This window comes from Gallus gallus, chromosome 4 (genome assembly GCF_016699485.2).
Source record: "Gallus gallus isolate bGalGal1 chromosome 4, bGalGal1.mat.broiler.GRCg7b, whole genome shotgun sequence".
NCBI lineage: Eukaryota > Metazoa > Chordata > Aves > Galliformes > Phasianidae > Gallus > Gallus gallus.
In genome coordinates this window covers 89,207,304-89,222,245 of record NC_052535.1, presented here as the reverse complement: position 1 = coordinate 89,222,245, position 14,942 = coordinate 89,207,304, and the positions used below count along the sequence as shown (strand labels likewise).

Sequence of the window (14,942 nt, the reverse complement as noted above, 5' to 3'; positions counted from 1 at the left end):
TGGGAATAGCACAAAGCAACACTAAGATTAAGGAGGTCCATACTTGATATTAAGAAACATTTCTTAAGGTGAGGGTGGTCAAACACTGGAACAAGCTTCCTAGAAAGGTGAGTGGTGCCTGATTTCTGTCAGTGCTTGAAAGGCATTTGGATAATGGCCTCAGTGATATGCCCTAAATTTTGGTTGTTCTGGAAGTGGTTAGGCAGTTGGACTCAATCTTCGAAGATCCCTTCCAACCAAACTATTCTGTACATGCTTTTCCCATCAACAACTTCAGAATTGATTGATGTTCTCTAAGAATACAATGTGTTTCCTTTTGCCAGATCTACCTTCGCAACCTTGGCATAGACCAGTCACCTGGAACTATACTGACTCCTTTTGTGCCTCGAGGACCAATCAGGGAAGTTGAATTTTCCCCTTCAGACCTCAGAACACTGAAGGACTCCACTGACACACTGACAAGGACCATTCAGCAGCCACAAGGTATGGGGAAGGGAGGCCTTGTGATAAGCAAATCTTAGTGAGCACATAACTTTGAGATTGTTCTTGGCCTGGCAGTGTCAAGTCTGTTTCTTCTCCTATGATTTGATATGCATTCTTTTTCCTTTCACTCAGAGGGTGGTGACGCACTGGAACAGGTTGCCCAAGGAGGTTGTGGATGCCCCATCCCTGGAGGCATTCAAGGCCAGGCTGGATGTGGCTCTGGGCAGCCTGATGTGGTGGTTGGCGACCCTGCACATAGCAGGGGGTGTTGAAACCAAATGATCATTGTGGTCCTTTTAAACCCAGGCCATTTTATGATGCTCTAGTTTCATTTGCATTATTTGATCTTCAACCAGCCCGGATGTGAGATGTTTGGCATTGGAAAAATAAGCATTAAAACCTTTGGAAACATGCTTTTTTCACTAAGAAATTCTGTCTCTGTGGCATCTTCTAGCCAGAGCAGTGGCAGTTTTTTCTTTTCTCAAGAATTCTTATAAAGCAAATGCTTAGTAAAGATTAAGTGTTACCAGATCTTTTCTTCCTGTGAGAGCAATGAGTCTGGATTTCTCTTTGTTCTTGAGACTTCCTGGGCTTGTTCAGTGTGACAAAAAGTTATAAGCACTAAAACTGATTAGTCCATCTCAACATAAAAAAAAAAAAAAAAAGTATGTTGATACAACCTTAAGTGTTGACTTGTTTCTCTGTGCAGAAGAGTTAAGGTTAAGATGTTCTGTAGCATGCCCATGTAGTATGTCATTAAAATGTGTATTGCAAGTACTTAAAATATATGTATTCCTTGGCATATTGTTTGGCATTTGCACCTTGTATTCAGTGGGGAATGAAAGATCTGCAGCCTCTTTCCAACAAATGCCTGCCTAGCCCTTTAAACAGCAGTGACTTTTCAAATACCCTGTATTGACCCATCTTTCTGATCAGAAGTGATTAAATTCATCTTTCTTAAGCCTATCGGGCTTGCTTATTTTCTATTATTATTTTTTCCTTCTTCAAGCAGAGGCTTGGCAACTGAAACAACCTGACAATAGGTTCAGGGACAGAGTTGTCTGGGCTACCTAGTGTATTTGAAAACATCAGTGACTGGGACATGAAACAAAGTAGTGTTTAAAACAAGCAAAATAGCAGACAGCCTTTGGGAGCTGACTGTTCTCTGTTGTGAGCATGCCTGCACGGATTTAAGAACACTTAAGTTTCATTTTTATGGAGCAATTGGGTATTACATATCCAAATGTTAAACGTTCATCCTGTCTGCTTTTGGACCTTTTTAACCAGCTGTAATAAACAAACTTATCTGTACTGTGTGGTATTTTGGTAACGCTGTCACACATTGCTCTTGTATCTTGCAGGGGTGCTTTTATAATCCAAGTGTTCATTTAGACGTAAAGGCATCATTATGTCACTTAGCTAAGAACATTTAAAATATACGGTCACCATTTATTTAAAAGCAAGTTATTAAAGTCCAGGTCTGTAGTCTCTTTGATATCTATTGTGGTCGAATGACTTTCTTTCAGTAGACTGTTCTCATGCAAGTGTTGTTCCAATATTTGTAACTCATCCTTTCCTCTACAAGTCCTTAAGTACAAGAAAAAGGAGTCTTTACTGATGTGACTATATCCCAGAGCTTCCAACTTTAAAAGAATCTTCTGTTTCTTTGTAGGTGACTTGCTGACAGCAGTTGATGTTATACAAACGAGTTTCAACTCTGGCACTTCCACTGTCAGTATTTCTATTCCAATGAATTCGGAAACTGATTCTGATACTTTTTCACCCAGAGAACTCTCTCCCCGCTTCTCAATACCCTTTGGAGAAAAACCCAAGAGTCAGTGTACTATGTCATGCCACAAAGTAGAGGCAACTACTCCTCTTTCCACACAATGGGAGACAGAATGTTCAGTGGTCTCCAAACTAGCTGAGCCAAGCCAGCACCTGCAGACTGTTTCACCTGATTGCCATTCTAACAGGGAGAGTCCCATGCTTGTTGCAAAAGGTGTTCAGGATCTGCTAGCTAAAAAGGAATTGAAAGATATGAGTGGCAGCTCACAGAGATGGACTGCCAGTTCTTCGGCTGGGGTTAAAGATGAACAGGGGAGAGGATCACAGACTTCAAGTGAAGGGAGCGAGAAAAATAAGGGTCAAGAAAGTGATTATCTGATTGGATCTGGTGCATTGCAAGAAATACGTAAACTTCTGGCAGAGGCAGAGAACATAGCTGGTAGCTGGCATGACCCTGTCTTTTCCAATGCATCATCTAGTGAAACTGAATCTTCCCCAGTGCAGATAGAAAAGGAGGATGGCACCAAGGATTCCGAGTTAGTGAAAGACAGCATCGCTCCATTGCAGAAGGTCATGTCATGGGCTGAGAGCATGAACCAAAGAAGTATCCATGAGGGATCAATAACAAAGCCTCAGGATTCTTGCAAAGATGATTTAAAATGGGAACGTTCTTTTGATGGCGGCTTGTGCAGTCGTGAAGATGTGGTGGAGATGACCAGAGAGTTTAGGACAGGAAAATCTGTAGGAAGGTCTGAGCCAGAAGGCTGTAGCAGTGTAACTACAGACAGAAACCTACCTGCTGTTGTGGCTGTTGCTCAAAGCAGTGCAAATAGTGAATTCAGCACTGAAAGACCTTCAGAGCTGGGGAGTCCTTCTCCATCAGAGCCTCAAGGAAGTGTCATCAATGTCCCAGCAAGCTTCCAGAGCAAGTTATCTAAAGCTAATGTTGCTGTAAGCAAAGCAGGAGGCATACGAGAAAGCAGTGGCAGTAGCAGTGGAGATTCGTTAGCTGCCCATGTCAAAAACCTTCTGGGGAATCCTTTGATGCTTCTCGGCAGAACTGCTGATATCTCAGGAGGCTTCCAGAGCATGATGTCAAAAACAAGTGCAGCTGGAAGCAAAGCAGAAGGTGTGCAAGAGAGTCATGGCAGTAGCAGTGGGGATTCACTAGCTGCCCGTGTCAAAAACCTTCTGGGGGATCCTTCAGAGTCTTTAGGCAGCACCACTGATGTCCCAGGAGGCTTCCAGAGCGTGTTGTCAAAACCAAGTGCAGCTGGGAGCAAGGCAGGAGGCGTGCAAGAGAGCGATGGCAGTAGCAGTGCAGACTCTCTAGCTGCCCGTGTCAAAAGCCTTCTGAGAAATGGATCACCTCTAATGCCTGCAACGCCAATTCTGAGGAGTTCTGATGAAGAGGAGAGGAAAGCACGAGGTAATAACAGCTCAGTTGTGTTTTAGTGAACTTTATATCAGAATGGCAACCCTTCAATTTAGGTGTATGTTTAAGAGATTGCTTTGAAATGCTTTTGGAATGAAGGAATATGGTCATAGTAGAACCTCTGAGGTCATCTGAGACTGTTCCACTGATGTGAAAGGTCTTTATATTGCATTATGTTGTCGATGAGAAGCTTTAATGGGACAAGGCTTAATGATAAATGTCTTTTAGTTTTCCTATGGGGGATAAGGGAGAATGGTTTTAAACCTCCCCTGTCTCAGTTTAGGTTAGATATTAGGAGGAAGTTTTTCACTCAGAGGGTGGTGATGCACTGGAACAGGTTGCCTAAGGAGGTTGTGGATGCCCCATGCCTGGAGGCATTCAGGACCAGGCTGGATGTGGCTCTGGGCAGCCTGGTCTGGTGGTTGGCGACCCTGCCCATAGGAGGGGGGTTGAAACTGGATGACCATTGTGGTCCTTTTCAACCCACCCCATTCTATGATAATAGAATGGGATAGCATTTTACTTTACCAGGTTGAATACCTTCTCTTGTCAATGTTGATACTGTGGTTTTGTCCACATAGTTATTAGAAATCTTCTAGGTTAAGTGACTGGGAAGAGATTGTGTAAGAAAGTGTTGATTTGAGCCAAGGACTGTGAAGATGTCAGAGCCAGGCAGTAGTTCCTTGACCCCTCTTTACAAATAAATGCTCAAAAGTGCCATTGTCAAATCATATTCTTGGTTAGTCTGTATTCTGTATATTCAAACTGCTGTTTGATACTGGTCTTTGTATCCTTTGTCGTGTCTGTTAGAAACGCACAGTGTGCTTTTGATTTTAAATTATAAAATGAAAAGCAATCTGCTTTCTGTTTTGATGTTTTTGTGTGCAGCATGGGTGAAACTAAAGCTGGCCAACCAATCTCAGGAAGCTGTGTTGGACTTAAGTGAAGAGGACCGACAAAGGATAGAGGAAATAAAGGCAGAACTGCTTCTGAGTGCCAAGAAATCTGGACAAGCCAAGGTAGAAGGGAGACAAACCAGCTGCTCTGGAGAAAAATGTTTAAGTGGTGAAGTCTTTCTGCTTATGGTGATGCATTATATTCTTGCAATGAGAGATACAAACTATTGAGAGCACCATTCAGTGGGTGAACTTGTTTCTTCTTTGGGCCTGGATCAGTGAGTTCCTGTCTGTGTTTTAGGATCTTTTATGAAGTAGAATCATAGAATGGTTTGAATTGAATGGGACCTTTTAAAAGCCATCTAGTCCACCTCCCCTGCAGGGAACAGGGATGTCTGCAGCTCCATCAGGTGCTCAGAGCTCCATCCAGCCTGACCTTGAATGGATCCAGGGATGGGGCACCCACCACCTCTCTGAGCAATCTGTTCCAGTGCTTTGCTACCCTGACAGTAAAACACTTTGTATAAAATGAGTAGGGGGTGGATGATCTATTCATGTTATGCAGGATAGAGAACCCTGAGTTAGTGGAAGAGAGACTGGATAATTAAAAAGAAGGTTGGGGCAGTTCTAACTACCTGACTCCATGTTGGCTGTGCATTATTTCATCCAAATTCAGAGTAAGACAAAATCAATCTTGTTTTTTGCAAATCAAGCCTCCGGGAAATTACTTTAGGCTGACTACAAAGCTTTCTGCTTTGATCTTGGAAGTGTTTTTACAATAGCTTTAATTTGAAATCCAAAGTAGTTTTGAATTTGCAGAATGAAGGTAGCTCTTTTTTTGTTATGCTAGATTAGATATGAGTGTATTTTTTCCCCTGAGCAAAACAGTGTCACTGAAAAAATAGATTGTTGAAAAGAAAACTATTTAGCTGGAAAAAACACAGCCAGTTTGATTGCTGACCAAATAATCTACTATAAATTCAGTGGAAGCTGTTCTGCAGAACACCTGCTGAATTTAGAGTGAAGCTGACAATGCGTTGACTCGAACAAAACAAGGAATATAAAAGGATACTTTTCCTTCTCCTAAACTTTGAAGACTCTGAAAGGCAAACTGTTCCTAGCATTCATGTGAACAATTCCTTTGTCAGATCATCATCTTTATTTAGTGCTTCTGATACAGGCTTACAGTGAGTGTTCCTTTCAGGAAGTTTAGGCTCTGCTTCTCATTTTTACAGGCAACAATTCACGTAATATACCACCATGATGGTTTATTGTTTCTAGCAGGAAACTTGTGAAGCTTGCCTATAAAAATAAAGAGTGAGGAAAGAGCAGGACAGCTTGGGAGAGTTCTTCAAACACTGTTCCATCGTACTTTTGGGGTAGTTGAGTGCCTGCTCGATAGCTGTTTGTCACTTCTGATGTGTTAAATAACAGATGCTCTAAAAAGAAAGTGCTGTGATTTCTCAAGTTCTGGTTGAGCTGAGTGTTTCAGAGAGGTGATTGGGACATATGCATATAGGCAGGCTCCAAACATGCACTGAATACTGCCCCCGAACAGGAGCACAAAAACAACATTTGCTTTTGAAGATGCATTTCGGATAGCAAGCAATGCTCACGGCTGTAACTCAAAATCTCAATTGTTTGCTCTGCTTTCTGTTCTGTAAAACTGACAAACTCTGTGTTGTGGAGGAGTCCTATTGATTTTTATAGCTTGCCTGTTATACACTAGGTGAGAAATACTCGTGCTGTTATGCCTTTATATTGACCACTAAAACTTGGCAGGGATGATGAGGGTTGGATGGCAAGCCTGGAACTTGTGACATGTGGCCTTTTTCCTAAGTTTTGTACTGACTCCATTTTGTGTTGATGATTTGTAATTGGCTGCTCAAGGAAAGGGAAAGTGCAGTGCATTGGGCATCTTTGGGAGAGTGTCACAGGAGCTAAAGCATGAGGATGCATTCACTGCAAACGTTATGTGAAGGGGCCTAAGAAGTGTTGCAGTTTGGACTGTCTGGAGATGGCTCGTGTGACACATAGGATATTCTGATGGCACTTTCTATAAGCTTACCTTTACAGTACTGTGATGAAGGGAGGTAGAGAGCTACCTATGGAGAGATTATTGTTGGATGAATAATTTCTATTTCTGTAGCCAGATGGAAAAGCCCAAAGACTCGTAGGCAGCATTCTGTTCAAGGAGAATTGGCCTTCCGGTGTAACCTTCTTCCTGTGCCTTTTGTGTATGTTTGGGACCCTCAGTTTGGACTGAGGGTTTTGGAGATGCTACTGGATGAGTGAACCTTCAACACACTAACATTGTTATTTTTGAGCCTCTAAATTAAGGATCTTTTAACTCCACCTGTATTGATATGGATGTCAAGTGGCTACCCCTTGATTTACCTAAGTGTTCTCCCTTTGGATACTGTATTCTTCCACTATATACTGTATTTTTCCACTCCTTGCTCTTACTTTTTTTTTCAGGAAGTTCACTGAGTTGTAGCTCTAAATTTGCACCGTGTTCTCTTGTGGATCATATGCCAAACAAATCTTTTTTGGAAAGATGACACATAAGGAGCACAATAAAACATGTGAAAGGCTTGGGAAGATGAGTTTATCACAACTTCTGTTGCTTTTGGTAGTAGGAGTTGCTGCGTTCAGGCAGTGGAACTGGCACATGGTTTAGGGGAGAGATTGTCCAGGGAGCACTCCTGCCCTGACACAGACATGCTCTTTGTCCTTGCATGCTTCTATGGTTACTCACTGTCAGCTACAAGAAGTACAGGGGCTCAAATAAGCTAACATACTTCCTTAGTATAAGTAAGGCCACAGAAAAGTACTGCTCTGGAAGAATAATGGATGCCCGTGGAAGAATAGTGGATGCCCCATCCCTGGAGGCATTCAAGGCCAGGCTGGATGTGGCTCTGGGCAGCCTGGTCTGCTGGTTGGTGACCCTGCACATAGCTGGGGGTTGAAAGCAGGTGATCATTGTGGTCCTTTTCAACCCAGGCCATTCTATGATTCTGTGACCTGTGTTGCAATTCATTAATGAAATCTACTTTGCAGTTTCAGCAGTTGTTCCAATCAATAGGGGAAAAAGCATATATATATATTTAATTAAAATAAACTCATCTGGACCATCTCATTGGCAGTGCACTTATCTCAGATTGGCTGGCTGCACCTCAGTGAAAATCCTATAATTTTGAATGACAGTAAAATTAAGGAAGTGCAGATAACGATAAGTTAATAAAATGGTGTCCGCACTTAGAAATTCTCCTCCAACTATAGGCTGTCAGATTTCTTTCAGGTTATGTGGTTTAGGTCAGATGTCTTTAGGTGAGGGGGATTTCAACTTGCAGTTCCAGAGGGACCATTTAACTGCTACAGCTGCTTCCAAAAATGGGTATTTGTGTTGTCTTGTTGCTGCCCCTCATTGAGCATGCCCTCCCTGTAGCTGCGCAGAGATAGCAAGTCAGGTGAGTAGTTGCCTTAGTTTGCTTCAGGACAAAGTCTGTTAGGGTTTTTGATCACTGCTGACAGTAATTTATTAACTGTGAAAGTGAACTTCAGCTTTTTCCAGCATTTTGGATCTGCTTCTGTCTTGTCTCATCCTTACCTCCTGTTTGATCCATGGGGAGAAGGTGCAGGAAGTCAGGCAATGGGAGATGTGAACCAACCACAGAGAGTGGGTCGTGTTCTGTTTGTCCATCTTACTGGTCTCTGCAGATGATGAAAGTTCTTTGTTAGTAACCACTCTTTGTAATGAGCGTTGAAACAATGTTCAGACTTCATCGATGTACTTAGACACGTTTCTGTGTTGTTTCTCAAGTGCCTACAGCCACCTGCTGAGCCCCACATACCTTCTCTCTCTGTTTGGTATATTTAATGCTTTATCTGAAGAAGATGTAAGAAGAAGAAGTAGAGAAATCAGATTTCATTTGGAGGTGCCAGAAAGCAGCACAGGTTCCTTTGAGAGCAGAGGCTGTAACCGAGAAGCACACCCTGGGAATTCTCCCATTAGCTGCAGTGCCAGTAACACAACACAACTGTCTGCCTCACTAACAGGTAGCTGAGAGGCAATACCATGTGAGAAGTACACCAAAAGTAGGGTATGTTTTTTGCTTATGTTCTTTATCTGATTCTGCTGTGAAGCTTTAGCCTATGTTCCTTCAGTTTGGTTTACTTGCTGCAATAAATTGTTGATGATGTTGGGGCTGTTCTGTTGGTGGCAATGAGCTTTGAGGTAGAGGAGAATATGAAGTAATGAGGACTTGAGATTGTGCTGCAAACGATTAGTGAAATTGGGCAAGAAAACAAGGGAAGAAGTTAGAACAAAAGTAAATTATTAGCTTCAGCTTCTTGAGTGACTATGAGCAGGTAGTATATATTTGTGGCAAATGTGTCTGTTCTGATGGGAGTATGAGAACGATGTGCACCTGAGACTGGGAGAGGTTTTACAAGTCATCAATTGCCTTGAAGGGCAAATGAAGAGTCTGATTGTTTTAAGTCATATTTTAATTGTCAGCAGTGAGTGGTGATGGTAAAAATAAAAAGATTTATTGCCGTTCTTGTCTTAAAGGGAAATTGGCATGCTTATTTTACAGGAAAAGAGAAATAGCAATTACAGAGAATTAAAACTTTTCTAATTAAATATTCTCATGCTTTCTAAATAGCACCTTTTTTTTTTCTCTCTTGTTCATGTGTAACAGAATTCCTTTCACTTCAGTTCCAGTTCATGAATGCTAGAGTTGAACAATTCGAAAGAAAACCTTTACATAAAGTACTGTTTTGTATTGTGATAGGGCACAGCAAAATGTCACATCCAGGACTATTCCTGTCACCTTAAAATGTCACAGCACAGTGCTTTGATTGCATGGAGTTGGGCTCTACTCCAAACCTGAGTTTGTTAGCATGTATCTGCAAACTGATTTCTTAGAGGTTGCCAGCATTGAGCATCATGTGTTTGGTTAAAGTTTGACTGCTTGTGACTGGAAGCAAGTACGTGGGTTTCTGCATTACGTAGATTTTTCCATGGAGCTATGAGGGGTTGCCTTCCATCAGGAATGTAAAGACTGCAGGTAAAGCTGTGTGTAAAACCTCTCTCCTTGGGGCTCCATGAAATTTGAAAGATAAATTGCTCAGCATACTGATCCAGTGCAGAAGGTGGTCTTATTTTGAGCAGGAGATTGGACTGGAGACTTCCAGTCTCTTCTAACCTAAATGTTTCTGTGAACGTGTAGCTAATTGATACATTATTTTAATTAAGAAGATGAACACTGAAATGTGTGTGTGTGTCTCTAAATCCATTTGAATGTAGTGAACAAATATGCATTCATAAGGCAGTCATTATTCCTAGTGCTTTATGAACTGGGCTTATGCTAAGAGTTCAGCTATGTATGAAGCAGGCCTATAGGAAGGCAGAGCATTCTGACACAGTAAACAACAGAAGTGACATCTATAACTCAGCTTTGTAAGTTGCAAAATGAAAAGGTTCTGCCTCAATTACGCTAATTAGGCTGTAGATATTTGTAAGCATCATAAATTCAAGAGAAAGTGTGTACTCAGTTGTAGTACAGGCTTTTGATTACTGATATTATTCTTCCTTTGGATTCTGAGATTCTGACTTTGGTGAGAATAGAAAGTTGTCCATGTAACCTATCTGAGATCTTCTGTGTTTTTCAGGGTACACGGAGTTACAGTTCGTTAGCTGCTTCTGTGTATAGCTGTAATCAAGAAGCAGATGAAGAGCATTCCAAAGCTTCAAGTGACAAGAGATTTCATTCTGACAGCCAAACACAAGCCTTCAGGACTAAGGAGCTTTTAGAGCCAAGCTTGCAACACGTTGTGCCATTGTATAGAGCTGAACTTTCAGATTGTTGTCTACTGAAGAATACCCAGCTTAAATCCTTAAGTACTGCAGAACCTCCTACCTGCAGCCAACATCAGGCCATTGCAAGTAGCCGTTCTGGCTGTGTTGGCCTTCATCTGCCATTGGAGAAGCAGCAGGACACACGTGTGATGAGCTTTGCGGCTGCTTCTGATGCACAAACAGCAAAAGTCCCTTCACCAGCACAGAAGAAGCTGTCTTTTCCAAAGTGCTCTGAAGAGATGTCTAAGCAAATTACATCTATCACCTTTTCATCCCGAAGGCGTTTTCAATCACCGTTGACTTCCGTGGTACTCGATGGCTTTTTTAGTGGAGATGATCTTGATGAGATAATGCCTTTGGAGATGGATTCAGTTACTACTGAGGAACAGAGCCATGGCAAACAGCACTGGGAGAGATCTGAGACCTGTCCTCTTTCAGGTTCGGCTCCTGCTGGCTCACAGTCTAATGAAATTGCATTTACTGCTGACAAAGACAGGTTTCATGATGTCTCTGCTGATGGTAACAGAGCTGGAGCTTATCAAGAAACAGACTGTTTGTCAGATCGGGAGCCTGTAACTGTCTGTGCTGATGAGAGACAGACCCCTAGTGCAAAAAATCTTGACACTCCATCTCAAGATGTGACTGAATTGGACAGGCATAGTGCCAGACTCCTGGGGCTTGACTGCGATAGAAGATTCAGTCAAGGTATGAAGGGGCTTCATGAATCCCATTCTATAAGCTCTTATCAGCAGGAGAAAAGCAGCCCTACCAGCCACATCCAGTTGTGTGAGAGCTTAGAAGGTTCTGATCCAGCTATACAGACTGATTTGCCAAAGGACCATGGTAAGCTGCTGGAAGAAGAGAAATGTCCTTCTGATGCAGTGCCTTTCATTCAGAAAGAAGTTTCTGGAGAGCAAATTGATGCACATCAGCATTCAGATGAGATTTTACCCACTATGTCTCCTTCATCACCAATTAAGAAAGTACTGTCTTGCGTCCATATAACTCTTTCCCCAAAATGTAATAACTCAGAGCTGCACAGGGACTTGAATACTGAAAATGAGATGAGATTGGAGGATAAACTTGAAGTTAATTCTCAACCAGTGCCTTTAAAAACTCCAGAAACCTTATTACAAGCTGATCCTAAATTACCCACTGCTGACCTTATTCCAGAAGATCAGAGATGCTCATCTTTCCCAGTGCCTTCATCAGACCCCTGCTCGGTGTTTTCCTCTGTTCCAAGCACAGCAGGGCAAGAGCTGCTTTTGCATGGCAGTGAGAAACTGCAGGCTATGAGTTCAGGTGGTTGTAGTCTGAAGAATATCTGCAGCTGCACAGATCCTGCAAAAAGCAGGAAAAGCACTTCTGATGCTACCACTCAGATAACAACAGAAAGCCCTGGAAAAACAACCTTTTCAGCAGAGATCTATGTTAATTCACAAGACATTGAAAGTTCTGCCCATCAGTCTTCAACCCAGAAAGCAAAAGAATTTCCCCAGAATACAACTTCATCTCTTAACAGGACTTCCTCTTTCCCAAGGCAGGGTGGTGAGCGAATCAGTGTCTTGTATTCCTGTGTTGTCTTCCACCTGTTCAACTGTGAGGTATTGATGGTTACTAAAAACGAACCATACAACCAAAAAAAAAACCCAAACTTTTTGTGGAAGTCACATTCTTGAGATAATTTTAATACTGATATTTGAAGTTCATATGAAACAAAGCCTTGAAGTTTGCATTCTTGTTTGTAGGGAGCTGTATCTATTCGGTTGTGGTTTAGTTAAGCTTCACCTGGAAATGAATCTGTTGGAGATGGGCATGGTTCAGGAAAGTTGTATGGTTTTACGGTTTTAGGTGACTGATTTGGTTCAGTGCTTACAGCTTACCAAGGGATGTGTCTGATTACTGATGTACTCTCTAATCAAAGTAGTGTGAAAGCAAACAGAAGAGGGCGAGCATCGCTATTTTAGAATAAAATGCATAGAACAAAAGAGAATGTGCAGGGATTTTAAAGTGTTGCTGGAGGAATATGAATTGTAGAATCATAGAATGGCTTGGGTTGGAAGGGACCTCAAGGATCATGAAGCTCCAACCCGCCCTGCCACATGCATGGCCACCAACCTCCACATTTAATACCAGATCAGGCTGTCTGGGGCTCCATCCAACCTGGCCTTGAACACCTCTAGGGACGGATGGGGCATCCACAGCCTCTCTGGGCAGCTGTTCCAGCACCTCACCACTCTCTCTGTAAAGAACTTCCCCCGATATCCAACCTAAATCTTCCCTCCTTCAGTTTAAAACCATTTCCCCTTGTCCTGCTGTTGTCTACCCTTTTGAAGAGTTGAATATGGATGTTCCAGTGTTCTTTCCATGTTGGTGTTGTGTAGTACTGATGCATGTAGATTTTTTTTTCTGTAATCCAGGGTTTCTTTCTCTATACTCAAGGTGTTTAAAATAATGAGTTGAAACCTAATTACTTAATTACAGCAGAATACACAAATGTGTCCGCTATTCCATCACTCCTTTTCTTTGTCAGAAGTCAGCTAATATTATGGTCCAAACATTTGCTGATGTTCTCATTACACACCATATTTATTGATTTGAGAGACAGATATCCATATTCATTTAAAATGATTTCATTAAGCATGGGTCAGTGGAGGCTATGTGGGCAATCTGAGTTGCAAGTAAGCTACTTTGCCAGTTTAATTGGCAGTCAGTCTTTTATCAATTCCAGTTTGTTTTCCTGAAGAATATGCTGTTTCTCCAGATTTACTGCTGTGAACGATTCCATTCCTTTTTGTTGCTTTTATCATCAGTTGCATTAAAGGATTGAATCCTGACTTCTGTTAATTGCTTTGCTTTTCATCCCAGCAGGTCAGCCATTACTGCTGCCATATAAACCTTCTGGAAGTACTGAGATGTATTACGTTCCTTATTTAAAAGCTGGAGCCAAAATTTCTCCACTTGGATCAGAAAACAACGGTGAGAGCTCTCACTCAAGCACTTACTTACTGTAGGTTTCCTAAATGTGAGGCAATGGCTGTGGTTTATTCCCAGTAACAGCTTTCTCAGCACTGAATTTCTGTCTTCCACTTTAGGAGATTCTACTGTAGAAACTGCTTCTATAAACAATGTTATTTGTAACTGTGGTTTAAAATACACACTCACCTCTTTCCCCCATCCACGCATCTCCCAATAAAAAGCACTTTTCATTTAGTGACAAAAAGAATCAGCTGGGATTAATCAATTTCTGCTTTACCTCTTGTTACTTAGTTCTGTTCTATATGCAATGACCACGTCGCTTAAGCCTTACAGGACTTGCATTGTTTTCTGGCAGAGCTTTTTGACATACAAAGCTATTTGTAGCCAAAATTAATATTACAAAGCTGTCCAGTTCCTATTGGATGCCCTTCAGGGAAATGGGTTGGTGCAGCAGTGATGGTAGGTGCACAAAATAGCTGTTGTAGCCACAGATTATGTTTGTGATTATGGCTCTCTGCTCATTACCTCTTTGCAGTGTTGCTGTTGTAATACGGTTAAAAGGAGAGAAACAAACGTGATGTGAGTCTGTTGTTTTGTAGAACATAAGATGCTAGCTATAAAAATCCAACATGCGTATGAGATGGTGCAAGGTTCTAGAAAACGTACAGTGGAATTAAAATAAATACGTAGTTGTTTTTAAGCTCCCTGCTGCAGCTTGGATTCTCAGCTCTGAGTAGCAGCTGAAGGAAATTAAGTGAAGTCTGCTGTATGTAACCAGGTGGTGTTGACAAGAATGATAAATCAGTTAGGGGCCATTTTAGGTTTCTAACGTTAGGAGACAGCAGTACTAAGAGAACTCTGCTGTCTTGAATTCTTGTTTAGAGGTTATGCAGACCTACTCTTGTCTTGTAGTTGTTCTCCTTTGCTATTCAAAGCTCAGAAAATACACATTTACATCAGTCAGCGAAAATGTGTGGAATCTGAATTTGAGCAGCAGTCTCAAGTCCTGTGTCTGGCTTCCTGGCGACTTCTCTAACGCTAAGTTTCCCATGTTCTTTCCTTCCCATTAGTAGGATAGGTAAAATTTATCTGTGTCTCACAGAAGAACCTTGTCACCAAAATTCATGGAAAACAATGTTGCAGCATTCACTGCTTTATTTAGTCACTAGAACTGCTCTCTGGGTATCATGATGGCTGATTTCTGAAGGTGTTGCACTGATACTTGTGTAACGGGCTTTATTTCAGACTACTTTGCTGTAAAATTTCCTCTCTATTTTTTCTGTTTCCTCTTTTTACTCGTAATTATTGCCCTCTTTTTTTCTGCAGGATCAAATGATGCTCTTCCCCCAGGACTTCCAGCAAATGTGCTTGGCATACAGGATGATAAGCCTCCAGACACTACAGCTATAAAGCATAAAGAAGGAGTCTGCAGTGAGAGGGCCAAGCCCAAGCTTGCCTGGGCTGAAGAGCAAATGATAGCACAGGAAGGTGCCCCAGG

The 14,942-nt window shown here is 41.8% G+C and overlaps 1 protein-coding gene across 17 annotated transcripts in view; it reads left to right on the top strand.

Moving 5' to 3' along the window:
• The window catches only part of ALMS1 (ALMS1, centrosome and basal body associated protein), a 52,148-nt gene that overhangs the window by 18,894 nt on the left and 18,312 nt on the right, over positions 1-14,942 (top strand). For 7 of the 17 annotated variants that reach the window (XM_040700102.2, XM_015286052.4, XM_015286053.4 and 4 more), the window contains 6 exons: positions 324-483; positions 2,156-3,700; positions 4,595-4,725; positions 10,279-12,013; positions 13,334-13,444; positions 14,771-14,941. In XM_040700102.2, the coding sequence (XP_040556036.1) occupies positions 324-483; positions 2,156-3,700; positions 4,595-4,725; positions 10,279-12,013; positions 13,334-13,444; positions 14,771-14,941 (3,853 nt within the window). Of the gene's footprint in view, positions 1-323; positions 484-2,155; positions 3,701-4,594; positions 4,726-10,278; positions 12,070-13,333; positions 13,445-14,770; position 14,942 lie in introns of those variants that run through there. The other 10 variants (XM_040700103.2, XM_040700101.2, XM_015286051.4 and 7 more) reach the window with 7 other exon arrangements.